Source organism: Leucopleurus acutus, assembly GCF_964270905.1.
Source record: "Leucopleurus acutus genome assembly, chromosome: 11".
Lineage (NCBI taxonomy): Eukaryota > Metazoa > Chordata > Mammalia > Artiodactyla > Delphinidae > Leucopleurus > Leucopleurus acutus.
In genome coordinates, this window is record NC_139152.1 from 45,543,898 (window position 1) to 45,560,393 (window position 16,496).

General features: G+C 47.4%; 2 protein-coding genes across 5 annotated transcripts; one reads left to right on the plus strand and one right to left on the minus strand.

The window, feature by feature from the left end:
• Positions 1 to 643: 643 nt before the first annotated feature.
• On the plus strand, positions 644 to 2,214 carry SPRYD4 (SPRY domain containing 4). The gene is made up of 2 exons (XM_082850950.1): positions 644 to 1,304; positions 1,672 to 2,214. Exons 1-2 carry the CDS (start codon positions 1,028 to 1,030, stop codon positions 2,208 to 2,210), a joined length of 816 nt encoding a protein of 271 aa, XP_082707076.1. The 5' UTR covers positions 644 to 1,027; the 3' UTR covers positions 2,211 to 2,214.
• Positions 2,215 to 3,766: 1,552 nt separating this feature from the next.
• Positions 3,767 to 16,396, minus strand: GLS2 (glutaminase 2). Of its 4 annotated transcripts, none has more exons than XM_082850947.1 (18): positions 16,172 to 16,396; positions 11,604 to 11,703; positions 11,042 to 11,163; positions 10,295 to 10,424; positions 9,682 to 9,761; positions 9,434 to 9,519; positions 9,161 to 9,219; positions 7,835 to 7,867; positions 7,495 to 7,553; positions 6,891 to 6,957; positions 6,693 to 6,743; positions 6,295 to 6,471; positions 5,467 to 5,598; positions 5,261 to 5,353; positions 5,030 to 5,091; positions 4,431 to 4,507; positions 4,078 to 4,141; positions 3,767 to 3,931 (listed from the first exon to the last, which is right to left on the minus strand). In XM_082850947.1, the coding sequence occupies exons 1-18, from the start codon at positions 16,351 to 16,353 to the stop codon at positions 3,775 to 3,777; spliced, it is 1,731 nt and encodes a 576-aa protein (XP_082707073.1). In that variant the 5' UTR covers positions 16,354 to 16,396; the 3' UTR covers positions 3,767 to 3,774. The 4 variants fall into 4 exon arrangements, with proteins under 4 accessions (XP_082707073.1, XP_082707071.1, XP_082707072.1 ...); XM_082850945.1 differs by having other exon boundaries at positions 9,434 to 9,597; XM_082850946.1 differs by lacking the exon at positions 16,172 to 16,396 and adding an exon at positions 15,935 to 16,165 and having other exon boundaries at positions 9,434 to 9,597.
• Between the last annotated feature and the right edge of the window lie 100 nt (positions 16,397 to 16,496).

The window sequence follows — 16,496 nt, forward strand, 5'->3', positions numbered from 1 at the left end:
GGACACGGGTTCGAGCTCTGGTCCGGGAAGATCCCACATGCCGCGGAGCCTGCTCGGCAACAAGAGAAGCCACTAAAAAGAGAAGCCCGCGCACCGCAACGAAGAGTAGCCCCCATTCACCACAACTAGATAATGCCCAAGCGTCCAGCAACGAAGACCCAACGCAGCCCAAAATAAATAAATTTATTAAAAAGAAAAAAAAATTCACAACCTAATGATGAGGTAGGTAGCTACCTCTTTAAATGTTCCCACAGCAGCACTGGGGAGAAGGTAAGACCAGTTAGAAAGCCAGTGCAGCAGTCCAGGGGAAAAATAATGTGATAGGGATTTAATAACAATCAGATATGTGAAGTGAGGGAAACAAAGAAGTGAAGGGCTTCCAGGTTTCTGGCCTGGGCAAAGGGCTGGTTGTGGGTTGCAGTTCACCAGTCTGTGTAGAAAAACGAAATTAGCTTTAGACATGTTAAATTTGAGGTGAATGGGGGACATTCAGGTAGAAATGTCCAATAAGCTTTTGGATATACAGATCTGGAACTCAGGAGAGAAATATGGAGTAGAGATTTTGAGAGTTCTCCAATAGGTGATAGTGGATTCTGCCTTCGGGGAGAAGGCATTAGATGAAATCTTGAGCAAACTCGGGTTCCTCCACCTGAGAAAACCAAATATTGAGTTAAACCTTCCATTGCCAGTCCTGAAAACACAAAACCAACACTTATTTATTAGAACAACTGCCACTTACCCAGTGACTGCTATTTGTCAAGATGTATCCTAGGTAATTCTCTCGTTTAATTTTTACTACGGTCTGACGGCTAGACATTTTTGTTTTACAAATAAGAACATTAAGGCTCACGGAAGTTAAGTGATTTGCCCAGTCACACAGAGGAGCCGGGTTCGAATAATACAATTATTGTTTAATTCTGAAATCTATACCTTTAACTATCTTGTTACACCATCTTTCTAAACGTCCTATTTAGTTAAAACGTGAACAGCATTCCTCTCCGCGGAAAAATTGAATAAACTGTTCCGGATGCAACCAGAACAGAATTCACTAAAATGGCGGCTCCCTGCGGGGCGCTGGCTATCTTACGTCATCACACTGCGCTGCTGCCTCTCGCGCACAAAGTGCCAGGGGAGCAGGCGGGCAGATGGAGGGGTCTCAGCCAGTGCGGAGGGGGGCGGGGCGGGGCGGGGGGCGTGCCCTGTTCATCCGTGGCGTAAGATGGCGCTGCCCTTTGGTCGTTCGCTGTGCCTGAGCCGTTGGGGAGCCAAACGATTGGGGGTTGCCGCCGTAGATGCCCGCAGAGGTAGGATTATATCATTTTACTCTCTTTTACTTCCAAAATAGTTTCCGTCTGTTATTCCTGGAGCCCGCTCGGAGAAACAACTCCAGCCCCTTCGACTCATTCCCCCTCCCCCACCGCGTTGGTCTTGAGATTCCAAACCTGGGACACTCTCTGGTTTCTTTAAATTCCAGGGCTTCCCCAGTCCGAGTTTTTCGGATCCTTGGGCTGCCCATACTAAAGCTCCCCCACTCTCTTACCCGCTTGACGTTCCGACTCTTCCGTGTTTCCTCGTGATCTCTTGACTGCCTGTTTCAGATCGGAATATGTACGTCACTGGTTCTAGAGTTCTAGCGCACGTCATTATCCAGCCTCTTTGCTCTGCCCGCAGGCGTCAGTTTCAAACTGGAAGAAAAGACCGCTCACAGCAGCCTGGCACTCTTCAAAGGTGACACAGGTGTCAAATACGGCATGGTGGGATTGGAGCCCACAAAATTGGCCCCGAATGTGGAGCGCTTCCGGGAGTGGGCAGTGGTGCTGGCAGACACAGCGGTTACCAGTGGCAGGCACTACTGGGAGGTGACAGTGAAGCGCTCCCAGCAATTCCGGATAGGAGTGGCAGACGTGGATATTTCCCGGGATAGCTGCATCGGTGTTGACGATCGTTCCTGGGTGTTCATCTATGCTCAGCGCAAGTGGCACACCATGTTGGCCAACGAGAAAGCCCCTATTGAGGGCATTGGGCAGCCAGAGAAGGTGGGGCTGCTGCTGGAGTATGAGGCCCAGAAGCTGAGTCTGGTGGATGTGAGCCGGGTTGCTGTGGTCCACACACTACAGACAGATTTCCGGGGTCCAGTGGTGCCTGCTTTTGCCCTTTGGGATGGAGAGCTGCTGACCCATTCGGGGCTTGAGGTGCCTGAAGGCCTCTAGTATGTCCATCACTGGAGTCCCTAATCACGCTCTTGGCCAGCCTCCTGATCCAAGTGTCTGAAACCTTTTAACTGTGCCCCAAGCAACTGCTAGCTCCCACAATTCAGTGATGGGTCCTCTGTGCAATATCTGTCAGCTTCCTCTCCCCTACCTTGTGAAAGCTAGGCATACAGCTACCCTCTCCCCTCCCCCAGACTATTGCCAATTTCCTAGGCTACCATGAATGTACTTTCTCTGACTTGCTTCCTTCAGTCTCTCTGCCTCCCTGTGCCCAGGACTTTCTCAGACTGTATTCAGTCCTAGGGTCTTACTTTTCAGCTTTGTTTGAATTTATTCATCACTGTGCTACTTCTCCTTCCCTTTGCCCACATGTAACCTGTTTGTTTTGGGGGCTCTACCGAATCTCTCCAGAGTAAATCCTTTCTACCTCTGGCTGGAGGAGTGGTGCAGTGAATGACTTTGCCCTTTCTGTACAGCACGTACAGAGTCTGGGCTCTGGCTCCCTCAGGTAGTGCTTTATTGACTGTGTCAGAATGAGAACAGAGCCCTCCTTGCCTAATACCTCAGTGTTACAGACTCTCAGCCCCAGACAGCTGCAGCTCTCCTCACCCTGAGTCCATCTGCCTTAATTTGCACACCTCTGACACTTGGTCAATCTGTTGCAATCATTGGACCAGTTACAACCATGACCAAAGGGGAAGAGACATGTGGGGATTAGTACTAGAAACTTTATTCTTGAGAAGTTCCATCTTCATTTCTGCTATAGTTGTAACTTGCAGAGGGAGGAGGGAGGCCTGAAGTCTTGCACAATCCATTTTGGGGCCTGTTCAGACCCAAGCACTTGTCCCCACTTGGAGCAGAATACACTTAGCCTAAAGCAGTATTTGGGATTGAAGAGAACCTAGTGGGGTGAGTATATATGTGAAATATGTATTCTTTGGGCTCTGTATGACCCTGTGGTTCCATCTTACTCTACCTTTATGATGGTGATGCAGCTGGATGGCCCTAGGGGAGAAAGAGAAGGACTGGGTCTAGCAAAAATAATAATTTGTGTAATTAAAGTTTATTTGAGCACAAAATACTTCCTCTGTCTATAAAATTGCTGTTAGCAGCAGCAGCACTCCTGGTCAAGGGGGGCAGTCTCTCCAGACGACTAAAGCCTGGTGCATAGCTCCTCTCTTTCTCTGTGGATGTATACATGTGCGTGGTGGCTAGAGCCCCTTACCAGAGTATCTCTCTCTCATAATGGCTTCTTCAGAGAGAGGAAGAGGGGACCTGCGTGAAGACCTGGGATGATCTGGAGTGGGCTAAGCCATTAGGCTGTCCCTTAAAGAAGCCCACAATCTTCATGGATAGCTCTACTGCAGGAGTCCACAAAGGCACTTCTCTATACTCTGTCTGCCAAGGGAATGGGGTATTTTGACTCTCACTGAAAGCACTGCCCCCCCCGCCCCCCCCCCCACCACTGAAGCAGTGAGGCCCTCTGTAGCATGTTTGGTGGTTATATGTTAAGTGTGTGGCCAGCTCGTGCTTCTCTTATGCAGGGACTGTGCATGCCCCATGCTCACACCATGCTCTCTAAGTTCTCTTTGGACAGGGCCTCAGCTGTTGCTTCAGCCTGAGTCTCAGATGGTGTGTATGAGTCCTGGTAATCTTGGAGCAGTTTAACCACCTCCAGGTGGTTGAACTGCACAGCATCATCCAGGGGGATGTTGCCCCACCTGAGAGGAGGAACAAAGACCATGATCAGGCAAAGAAGACATCAAGAGTGCCCTGGTTATATACATAACTGTGGTGGCTGGAGGGCCGTGGTGGAGAAGCTGCTGCCCACCTCCCTTCCCCCCACTTTCAGCTTAATCCTACTCACCTGTCCTTGACAAAAGGATTCACTTTGCAAGCCTCAATAAGGAATTTAACAACTTCAGTGTGTCCTAGGAATACAGGCAGAAGGAAAATGAGAGGGTATAGATCCTGACCCTTTTGGTGTTAACATTAGTACAGACCCTTGGCAGCTGGAGTCTGAACTAAAAGGGGAGGGGGGAAAGGCCTCTTCCCATTTTCGCTCCCTGCAGCACCCAATAAGAGCCTGCAAACTGAAGCACAGCTGGACAAAACTAGTTGCTGCCCTTGTAACCTTGAGGGCACATACAATGGGGGGTACTCTTGGTAGAAAAGAAAGGTCTTAGGATCTGCTTCCTCTCTTATTTAACCTTCAGATACCTTCAGCTGCAGCAACATGCAGGGCTGTGCGGGAGTCATAGTCTTTCTGTTCCATGTCCATGGCTGACAAGGCAAACCTGAGAGGAGTGGAAAGTAGCTGGAGTTACCCAGATCAGCCTAGAATCACTGGTATCCTTTCTAAAGTGGGGTCAGACTGGATGAGTTCCAGAAAAAGCAAAACAGAGCTTATACCAAGATCTGTAGACCGTGTACAGTCTGTGTTCTCTATCCAGATGAGACTGTTACTCCTACGTCAGAGAGATGGGAGTGTGATGGTTCCAGAAACATCACTGCCTACCTGTAGTAGGTGCCCAGTACATATTTGTTGATGTTGGTAATCCATTTGAGGCAGGGTCCTTACCAGCCTCCTAGGACTCTGCTTTTAACACCCAGGTTAATCATAACGGTGGCTACCATTAATTAAGTTCTTATCACATGGCAGTCACTGTACTTTTTTAAAAAAACTCATTTAAATGTAGTCTCTGACCATTCATTCTGACTCTAAGGCTGAAGCACTTAACTATATTGCTATGTTGACGGCTAATGAGATCTCTGACCAGGAGTATTTTATTGTGTTTATTTGGTCAGAGTAGAAGTACCTTCGAAGAGCTGAGACATCTCCACTATAGGCAGCAAATAACAGGTTCACCACAGTTTTGTTCTGGAAAACAAATCATACCCACCTGAGATTAACTGTGACTTTGAACCCACCCATGCCCAGCTCTACCCTGTCGCCCTCCCCCATGGATGCTTAGCCAAGGGTTTTACTGAAGTGTTACGGAATATTCTCTTCTGAAATAGTCTTACAAGCCACCTGGGGTTTTCCTCACCCGAACTTCTCCTCCTTCACGCCGTGGGTCTAATTTCCGAGCGCAGTGCCTCAGGTTGTCATAGTTGTGGAAATTGAAGAGAGATACCAACTTCTAGGATTGTAAGGCAAAAAGATTGTTTACTTCCGCCCTGCACTTAGTAGGAGCTCAAAATTGCTTTATTTTCTCATTCAAAACTATTAAGTACTATATGCAAAGTGACTTACTTGGCAGAAGCTGACACCCCTATAGCTGTTCCCCAGCTTGTCCAGGGGAGGTGATAGACACATCATTCCCATGATATTGGGCACCACCAGGAGGATGGCTCCTGACACAGCTGACTTGGCTGGCAGGCCCACCTTGGGGACAAAGTTGGAACTGTGGATGAGCAAGAGGTGCCCCAAGTCTGTGTTAACAAGTTAGTCTATCCCAAATGACTTCATGGGCAAGGCCACAGCCATCTCAACCTATTGGCTTGTTAATTAGCTTTTCTTACTCCTGTCCTCCCCTGCCCCCTCTTAAATTTATGGCTTCAGTAAGGAAATATTTACTGAGTATCTACTCTGTGCCTGATGATGTGCTAGGACTAGGACAAGGTCTCTCAGTTAACTTACATTCTGGTGGTAGGACAGAGACAATAAATAGGTAAACAAACAAATAGACAAAAATAATCACAACTTATGATAACATGTTAGGAAAAAAGGAGGGTGCTGTGATAGAGAATGATGTGGGAGGGAGAGCCCAGTGGAGAGAGGGTGGTCAGAAAAGCCTCTCTTTGGAAGTGACATCCTGTATGAGACCTGGAAGAGAATCACCAGCCATGTGAGGGGCGGCAGAGGAGTGGTTCTGAAGTTGCACTGTCATGTGTTTATGTGTTTGAGGGACTTACTGTGTTTGACAAACTCCCCTAAGGATTCTTGGCCTAATTGCCCGGCTGGAAGTTAGTGAGTGAGAGGCAGGAACAGGTGTCCACCTCTCCACCTTCAGAGACTCGGTGTCCCCTTTTCTTGGCTCTGGGCTCATGGCAAATGGATGGCAGGGCCAGAAGCACTCACATGGAAAGCAAACTGGCCCGAGAGGTCATACATGCCGCAGGAGTGCATGAGGCTGAGGGTGTTGCGCACTGCTTCAGCGCTCAGCACGCTCTCGCCTGTGATGGGGCAGATCCCGCCATTGGCCAGGGTGGCTGCCATGACACTGCCTGATTCACAGGTCACCTCCACGGAGCACAGCTGTGGAGACGAGGCAGAGGTGAGGGTCCGGTGTGGACCTGAATGCTGTGCTCTGAGGTGTAGAGCAATGTTCTTGACATCCTGATCCTTCAGTAAGTTCCCCTGGTGTTTCTGAAGGATGCCAGAACCACTGGAGATGAGTATCCCTCTTGTGGGTCAGAGCAAGGAAGGCAGTGTGTCCCGTTCCCTTGGCGCTGGGCTGAATGGCGGCATCTGCTTACCTGGAAGTAGAGATCCAGGGCAGCCATCATGTCCACCCCTTTAGGAAAGCACTGCAAGGAAGAAGAGGGGAGAGTGTTTCTCAGGCCATCAGCAGCCCCTGTCACACTGCCAGGACCTCAGCCGAAGTCCCCAGCCCCCATCGCCCTTCCACCAGCCACAGAATTCCCAGGGACTTTGTACCGGCCTCTCCCAGTTACCTTCTTTTCCTTTAGATAATAGCCGATGGCATAATTCCGATCCCCTGTTTCCTTCTCTGACTGGAATCTGAAGCAAACACCCAATTTAGTACTTGACATTTGAGGGATGGGTGTGAGGAGAAGGGGGAAAAATACCTTCCCTGAGAGAGACAGAACTAGATCACACATGTCAAACTAAATCAGCCCCTTTATTAATTCTCACACTTACACTGGAGAAAACTTCTGAACCTGAGAAAGCACTGGGTCCAGCTTTATTGTAAAGTGTGAAAAACAAAACCAAACCCAAAATGATCTAGTCATTTAGTCTAGGAAAATGAGGTTTTTGGCTTTGAGAGACTTGGCAAGAGAGGGCCCAGGTGCAAACTCTCACACTGTCTTTCTCATTAAGTACCAAATAGAAATGGAACAGATCCTTTTACAAAGCAAACAAATGTCCATGAAGGGGCTCAGAGGAAGCTGAAAGGCCAGGGTTTCCCTGGGATTTCTTCTTCCTAAGATTCTATCCTCCTCCTCCATTCCCCGCCCCCCACATACGTTTACACACACACACACTCAAACACACATCCCCACACACATTCAGCCAATCCTGTGAACAGGGCCTTACGTGGCATTGCTGAAACCCATGTATTCATTCCCAGCCATTTTATTCAGATACTGCAAGACCTGGAAGAGAAAAAGGGGCATGGGAGGCACCCCATGCGTAAGGACCCCTAGTAAACACATAGGCTGATTAACCCTTCTGCACGCCTCAGTCCTTATCCCAGCAGGGACTTCAGGAGGCTTTCTTCCCTCACGCCAGCAGATTCCTACACCTCTGGAAATAAGGCTTCTAGTATGGGCTGGTACACCATCAAAGTGGGGTTAGAGCCAGGCACTGGGGCAGCTGGAATGGACAACATGCCATGGAGAAAAGCAGCCAGGGGCTGAGCAGTGAGGGAACTTACAAAATCAAACTTCTCTGCTTTGTTACAGTCCATCTGCAAGGAGACAAAAAGAGATATCAGTATTCTAAGCCTAGGAGGATGACAGGGAGGGTCAGAAGGATGTAGTGGAGATAAAGTGTGAGACCGGTTTTGCTACTGGGTGTGTGTTGCATTTTACAATTTTTTTTTTTTTAACAACTGAGACTTTTTTATATCCATGCATACCTAGTGATCTTAAAAACCAAATCATTTAGATTTTATTATCAGGTAATGAGTACAGATAAGCTCACCCCAGCTATGAGTCTCACCCATCCCTGAGTCTCACTCTCATTTCCATTCTCAATGCCAACCATCATCCCTGACTCCCACTTTCATTTTCCTGATTCCAATCCTGTTCCCAAGCCCCACCCCTATTCCTGGTCCCCATCCTCATTCCTTACACCCCAGGCTGGAGGCTTCCTCTATCCTACCCCTGACTCCCATGGCCATTTCCAAGACTGGAGTGAGTGATGGGAATGGGAGGACGGTGTGTGTTGCATACATTATAATATTCAATTATATCAATTATATTGATAACTGAAATAAAGCTAAAGATTTTAGCTAAGAGTCAAGTCAGTAGGGCCTGTTTAGATGGGAATGGGATGAGGCAGGCCCCAGATACAGGGCTGTAGATAGAGCTATCCCGGAGCAAGGGGAGAGCCTGAGCCTGGTCCATCCCCCTCCCCCCACCCCACAATTGCTTCCTGTACTCGTCAGCTATAGTGTCAACACCACAGGGACTCTGACACTTGGGTCCCTGGGGGGAGGGTTCCTAACACCACCTTCCCCAGGAAGGGCTGTGATTGGCTCTGGATTGTTGCTGCCCACACTGCTCTCAGGTTCTTGCTCAAGCCCTGGGAGACCTACAGCTGACAGGCTGGCCAGACACCCTTGCTCAAGGCCAACTCACAGCTCCAGGTGACGTGAATAGCTGCCCTGTTCTGGCCATTCACCCTTCTTTCCATGTGTCCCTCACCCACAAGTGGCCAATCAGTACCTAACAGAGCTGTCCTCCCCCTGTGTGTGGCATTTGGTCCTTCGTGCTAGGCTGGGGTCAGGACCTGCTCACTTCCCTCAGAGCCAGGAAGCTCTGGGCTCCAGACTCATGGATAGGAGCTGGGATACAGTTCCATTTACTAACATCCTCAGCATAATTTGTGAGCCCCTGCTGTGTCTTCACTGCCTCCTGGGCACCCTCAAAGGAATCAAGTCCCCACCAATCTCCCTGGAGAGACAGGCAGATACGAGGGATATAGAACAAGGGGGTTTAGAGAACAGTACCTTCCAGAAGGCTAGGGTGGCACTGACCTTGATCAGGGAGCTCACAACAATGGCACCAGCATTGACCATGGGGTTATGGGGGATTCCTGGGGAAATACAAACCACCCAGAGTCTTACCAGCCACTGAGCAAAACCTTTACCGCCTGCCCACTCTGTAGGGTAAATGGGAAAGATCTCTTTGCTGGGGAGGATGGAGTGACAGAGCTGATCAGGAAGGGCAGAGAAACACACACCCTTGGGAGGAGGGTAGGGTAAGAAGGGGGCATCTGTGAGTCTGGTCTGAGCCCAGGGAGTGCTCACCTTCCTCATTGAGGGAGAGCTTATTGTAGCGCAGGCCGCTGGGCTCCTTGCCCACGAACTTGTGCACGTAGTCAGTGCCTAGGGTGCTTATGGAGATGGCATAGGTGAGGGGCTTCACACAGGACTGCAGGCAGAAGGGGATCTTTGTGTGGCCCACGGAGTGCCTGGAGGCAAGCAGGTGCCATGAAAGGGGTCGGGCTATGCTCTGCCCGTGTGCCCTGCCTCCCCTTCCTCACCCAGCATCTCACCGCTGACCGTCCACAGTGCACAGGGAGACGCCCCACAGATCTGGATTTGACTTGGCCAGCTGAGGGATGTAGGCCGCCACCTGGGTATGAGTGGGTAGAGAAAACAGAGACAGGATGAAGACATGGATGTGGAGAGGGGGAACAGAGCTGAGGTTCGGGTCAGGAGAATCTTTTAGATAAAAGCTAAAATTCTGTCTTCTGCAAGACAAACAGGGTTCCCTCCTGCCTGTTGTTCCTAGAGACACCCAAGCCTTAAGTCCTAGAAGGCCTTGTATTTCTGCAGCCCCACTCCTATAGAGATGGCAGTAAAGCCCATAGAAGGTATAAAGAGAATTCTGGGGTCAGCTTCCCTTTTCTGCTCTTAGGCTTAATTACCCTGTAGGTCTCTTTCAAAGTTCTATTGAATCCTTATGTCAGCTGTCTCCATAAAAACTTCAGATTCCCTCACCTGTTCTAGAAATCACAGGTAAAATACATAAAGCCCTTGTCCCCATTTTTAGAGGTTCTGCTTCTCATCACTCATCCACTGGATTCCCAGCCCCAGGAAATCTCTGAGAAGCAAGGTATATCTGGTCCAGAGCCCTTGCCCATCCCTCAGTCCCCTGGCCCTCACTTTGCCTCCAGTGAGCTCTTTGGCATCCTCAAAGATGCGGTCCACATGGCTCGTGAACTCCTCAAAATCAGGAATGACGAACTTCTTTCGGAATGCCTGGGTCAGGAGCACAATGTTCCTGCTCACACACCTGGATCCCAGACACGATTGGGTTAGGGGGCTGGAGAGATGCAGCTGTGACTCACTCTGGAGCCATGGAAGTTGGGAACGAAGAAAGTGTGAGTGGTCATTGGGTTTGGGACCAACAGCTGTGTAACCTTTGGCGTATCACTTGATCTTTCTGGGTCTTAAGTTTCTATGCCTCTAAAATGAGGGGTTGTAATGATATGTAAAGATATTCCAAGACACAGTGTCTTGGGATAGGAGAAAAAATAAATACCTGAATAATATGTATGGTAGGTCATCTTTATATTTTAAATCTTAAATTATACAAGTATGTTTACATATATTCCTATATATATATGTAAATGCTTAGGACGTTATCTAGAAGATATCTACTAATCTGTTAACAACGTTTACTTCTGGGAAAAGGGACAGGGATGGGGAGAGAGGGAAAGGAGAACATGTATTTCTCTGTTGCTTGAACTTTTACAATACGTATAGGCATATATATGTGTTACTTGTGTAATAAATAAGTAATAAAGTTGAGGGGTTGAATTATCCAATCCCCAGTATCCCTTCCTGCTGTCAAAGTCTGTGTCCAAAGAACTGCTTTGAGAGCAGTGCCCTTGTTTCCGGGGCCCTCACTTTCGGAAGAGATCTCGGTCCAAGAGGCCACCACTGCTGGTCTCTCGAACCATGCGGCGCATCTGGCTCATGCAGTCCCGGAGCCGGGGATCTGACGTCTGCAGTCCAGTGGCCTTCAGTGCCTTCAGGGGAAAGGAGCCTGGTAAGGTCAGCTACAAGGACAATAATCTAATCCTAATCATTTTTCCCAATGGATAACAATTAACTCAACCCCAACTACTACAACAGGTGGAAGAAATGGGTTTGCAGACCAAGAAAGGATGGAATATAACAGTTTTGAAGGCTAATAGGGGTTTCCTGCCCTTTTTCATCAAGGCAGCTGGTTTCTGAACCCCTTGGGTCAAAGTCGCAAACCAAAAAGATGGGCTGAGTCAGAGGGTTGAATCATCCCACCTGGGGCAGGGATGGGATTGCCTCATCAGCCTAGGTATCTGCTATCATCAGCTATTCTTCATCCTCATGAAGCAACCCATTAGCTGCCCTGTACTTGTCCTACCTTCCTTTCCCCAGTTTCCAGAGATCCTAAGGGATCAGTGTTCTGAGCAGGTAGAGAGGAACTTACAGTAGTGAACTTGTGGATAGGGATTCGTTCCTGTCCCTCAGCAATAGTGTAGAAGAGCAGATCACCCAGACGGGACAGCATGCCACTCTCTGTCGAATCACTGTTTGGGGGCAGAGACAGGGGAGGAGGACAGGAACCTGAGAACTCCTCCCTGCTCCTCCTCCTAGAACAAGGGCTTAGCAGCAGGTAGGTGTCCTCAGTCTACACCTTCTCCCTGAACCATCTGATCTACCCCTATAATTCCAACCTTCACATCGGTCCTGAGAAGTCTTAAATCCTATTCTCTTTCTTTTGTTCCTAAACTTCAGACATTTATTTCTAGTTGCCTTCTAAATACTTCCATTTCTAGATGTCCCATAGGCACTGCAGACTCAACATGTTCAAGCCTGAGATCATCTTGCCTCCCTCCCTCTGCTCCTCCTCTTGTGATTCCCATTTGGATTAATAGTGTTACCACTTACCCGGGGGCGGGGGGCAAGCTGGAAATGTGGAATCATTTGGATAATTCCCATACCTTACGTTCATAACCAACATTGGATGAATCTACCTCCATAATGTCTCTCAAATCCACCCTCTTTTCTTCTCTTCCCCTGTGCTAGCACGTTGTAGAAAGAACCAGTTTGCCTTTAATAGCTGTGATCTTAATATGGATAGTAAGTCAGGTTATTTAATAAAGCTGAACCTGTTTCCTCATCCCTAAAATGAGGGTTTAACATCTGCTTCACATGGGTGATGTGAGGTTTAATTTAAATGCCATTCCATGAAAAACCATCTTTCACAAAGTAGATGCTCAGTAGCTCCTTGTTGTCTGTTACCTATCTGCTCCTACACTCTCTTGACTTGCAACCCACCTTCCACATGTGCCAGTTATCTTTCTAAAACTCAAATATCATTTCTCTACTCAAAAACCTTTGATAGCTCCCCAGTGCCTACAAAATAAGTTCTTATTCCTTGGTATGGCATTCAAGGCTCTTTAAAACCTGTCAATATTCCTTTCCTATTCTCCACTATGCCCCCATACTCCAGTTATGCCAGGTAATAAATAGGTGGCCTAGGCACTGTCAGGCTTCCTGGCCCTTGTTGTTTACACTGAAACTTCTGCATGGAAAGACCTTTTCCTCCTTCACCTGCACAGTCCTGCTTATCCCTCAAGGTCCAGATCAAATGTTACTAACTCTGTAAAGCCTTTCCCAAACTTCTTGATTTTGCTTATGCTGCTGGTATGACACAACATACCATCTTATTGACAGAAGACAATCTCCCTTGCTCCACTGTTATGTCTTCGTGTTTTATACATCTTTGTCTTCCTAGAACTGAGCAAAGTCCCTAGCACACTACGGATCTTCAATAAAGAATCACCAAGTTACATTTCTAGGAATACCCCTGTTCCCTAAAGTATCTCTCTCACTGGATTATAGCACCTAAAAATACAGGTACTAAAGATTTTTGATCTTCAAGACTTCTTCTATTAATATGTTAACAGATTTAGAGGAATTATTTTATCAGCTCATTCCAAATATGATAACTATGAGATTAGACCCTTCAAAACCCTTAGATCCAACAATTTGACTTCCAGGTATTTACCATATAAGTGTATTCACGTACCTACAAGGTAACATATTCACAGTCATTCATTGCATTGTTAGTAATAGTAACACTGGAAACAACCTAAATGTGCATCAACAGGGAACTGGTTAGGTAAATTAGGGTATATTCATATGATGGAATATTATGCAATGTAGAAAAAAGAAATGAGGGCGTGCTTTAAGTATTGATATGGAATGATCTTTAAGATGTAATATTAACTAAAAGAAGAAAGCTGTAGAACAGCGTTTATAGTATATGGTACTATTTATGCTTAAAAGGGAACATATATATGTATGTTTTTTCAGGCACAAAATATTTCTGGAAGGATATATAAGAAACCGGTAAGACTGATTTAGCTCCCTCTAGGGAGATGAAGCAGGTGCTGGGCAAAAGAAGCAAGAGGGATACTTCCCACTACATATCTTTTTATATATTTTGAATTTTGAATCATACAAATATGTACATTTTACCTAATGGATATGATATATTGATATATGATTATGAATATATTATCTATTGAAACAATGCATTTAAAAATTAAAAGCCTCTCAAGGAACTTGGCATAGACTAGGCATGTGTGTGTTTTGGGCCAGGAGGAATACCAGGAGAGGGGGAAGTTCTTCTGTTTCTGAAGAAATCCAGTTGTTATAATGAGGCTGGTGCCTATAGGGAGGAAAGGATCCATGTGGTGGCAGAGGAAGGAAGGAAAAAGCTATCTGAGGAATAACTCAAGAAGGAAAGTACGCAAGAATATTTTGAGGCCAGGTCTCCTTGCCTGGAAAATGAAGGAAGACAGGAAACAATGCCACACGGCTGAATGTATCACAAGCATTTAAAAAAAAATTGCATACCCTTTGACCAAGATATGGATTGATCTGCAAGATAATGTTGGGGGTGGGGTAAGGTGCAGAATAATATGTATAGTATGATACCATTTGTAAAAAGTGGAAATAATATCATCATATATTTGCTGATATATGCATAAAATATCTCTAGAAGGTTATACAAAATATCAGTGACATGTCTCTGGGGAGCAAAATTTCCTAGGAATTTAAGAAATAATTGAACAAGTGCATAAGAATATGGAGTAACCAAATTGAAGACTGGTTAAATAAACTGATACCTCATACAATGGAATCTTAAAATGGCAAAATGGCAGCCATTAAGATGACATCGTGCATGCCCACATTAAATCATATTAACAGCTGTTCATAAATGGGAAATATAGGCTACCAAAGAATAAGAATACTATGATCCTATTTTTGTTCAATTTTATATATACATATAAAGTATATATATGGGTTTAAATCATGGATAGATATTAAATATGGATATATGGTTCCCTCTAATATTGGGATCTTGATTTTCTTCTTGATACTCTATTTACCTGGTTCTTTAATAATTAGAAATAAAGTTAAATATTAAAGAAACAAAACAGTAACCTAAATAACAGGGCATTTTCTCTTTGCTGCCCTCCTTATCCACCAAGAACTTCCCCTCATAGTGTCACACTCCCAGAACCCATCCCCCTCCATGCCCTCAACTCCTGCCCAAAGGAGCATTGGTCCAAGGCCTTTACCAAGAAGTCCCTGGGAGCACAGGCAGCAATAGGCAAGAGGATTAAGGTTCCTAAAAACAATTCCAATTGTAAATCAACTATAGGCCAATTAAAACAGCAACAACAAAACAAACCACTTCCATCACCTGACACTACAGGGTAAGGAAGGGTGTGTGTGGAGGAACCAGGGATGCTTCTTGCTCCCCATCCCACAGAAGGTGTGAGGGTGAGGGAGGTTAAGCCTTTTCTCTAACCCACCACCATTTCTCCCAAGGTGATTATTTGGGAAAAGTCAGGATGGAGAGTAGACCAGGAGAGAGAGGGTTTATTCTTTAAAATTTAAACATTTTGTGTCTCCTTGAGAAGAGGCTGATGGAAAAGTACAGCATAATAATAATTCTCATTAATAATAAATAGATAATACCTTATTGGCTGTTACCTATCCAGGACAGGGACTCCAGTGGTGGTGAGGTAGAGGACAGAGCAGTCTGTCTGGCTACTTTAATTATGGTGTGCATGTCTTTCTGAATGTCATCAGTAGATATCAATGACAAGGGAGATGGTCCATTTCCTGTTCCTGCTATAAAAAAGCAGGGGCTACTTGGATAGTGTCTATGTTGGCTTCTGGAGAGGACAAAATTTCCTGCTCAGCTCCGTTTCTGCGTCTCGAAGAAGCTCAGCCACCAAGTGTTCCAGGGTGGTGGGGGAGAGAGGTGCAGCCTCTCGGGCAGAGTAAGAACCCAAGGGAAGAGAACCCCTTAAATCAGGGAGCCGCCTGAGCAGCACATAAAACGGCTCTGACTGGCTCTGGTTTGGGAGATCTGCGTCTTATGATTCTCCCCCCCCCCATTATAAAGATTTTCCTCCTTCAAAAACCAATCGGAGAACCACCCTTATTCTACAGATGAGGGAGCCCTGATAACGTACACACCCAACACATACGCAAGTATCTGCGCACCAGTAACACACGAGCATCACACACGCCGAAACACAGATCGACCACACACAGACCCAAGAACACTGGGACTCTAGGCAGGCTGTTCTATACCCACGCATCCCCTAATATACACACGAGGACAGGGGAGAGAAGGAGGATTAGGATGGGCGGTGCGCACACGGCCCTGCACTCAGACACGCGCACCAAGCAACTCTCCGCACCCACCTGCGCTCCCAATTAAGTACGCACCTTGGACAGGCACCATCCCGAGGACCGACCTGCCCAAACGCCTTGCCGGGCGGACGGCACGTTACCGCCCGAGCGCGGCGGACCCAAAGCCCCAAATCTAAAGGAAAAGGCATCGCAGGCCAGTAAGCGAGGAGAGGAGAAGGGAGATGCGAAGCGCTCCTTGGGGAAGGGGACTCGGAAGCTAGTGGGAACGACAGTGAGAGTGCCTGTCCTCTGCCCCTGTCCCGCGAGCCTTACTGATCCTGATGCTGCGGCTGGTGGCTGTGTGGCGTCTCCCTGTCCTGCGCCGCGGCCTCACTGAGGTGGTGCCAGACGCCCCCGCCAAGGAGGGGGCTCCGGCTCAGGTGACCCCAGCCTCCCCGCCGGCAGTAACTGCCGGCCCCGCTCAGCGCATTCTGCAGAGCCTTGATGGAGCGCATCCCCCCAGTGCGCCGCCCGCTCGGCCAGAGCTCCCAGGGCTTCTGAGCGGTGGTCGGAGGGAGGGGCGGAGGAAACGCGGACCACGTGGGGCGAGCTAAGCAACGGAGTGCCGGACCTGCGGGGTGGAGAGGTGAGACCCGGT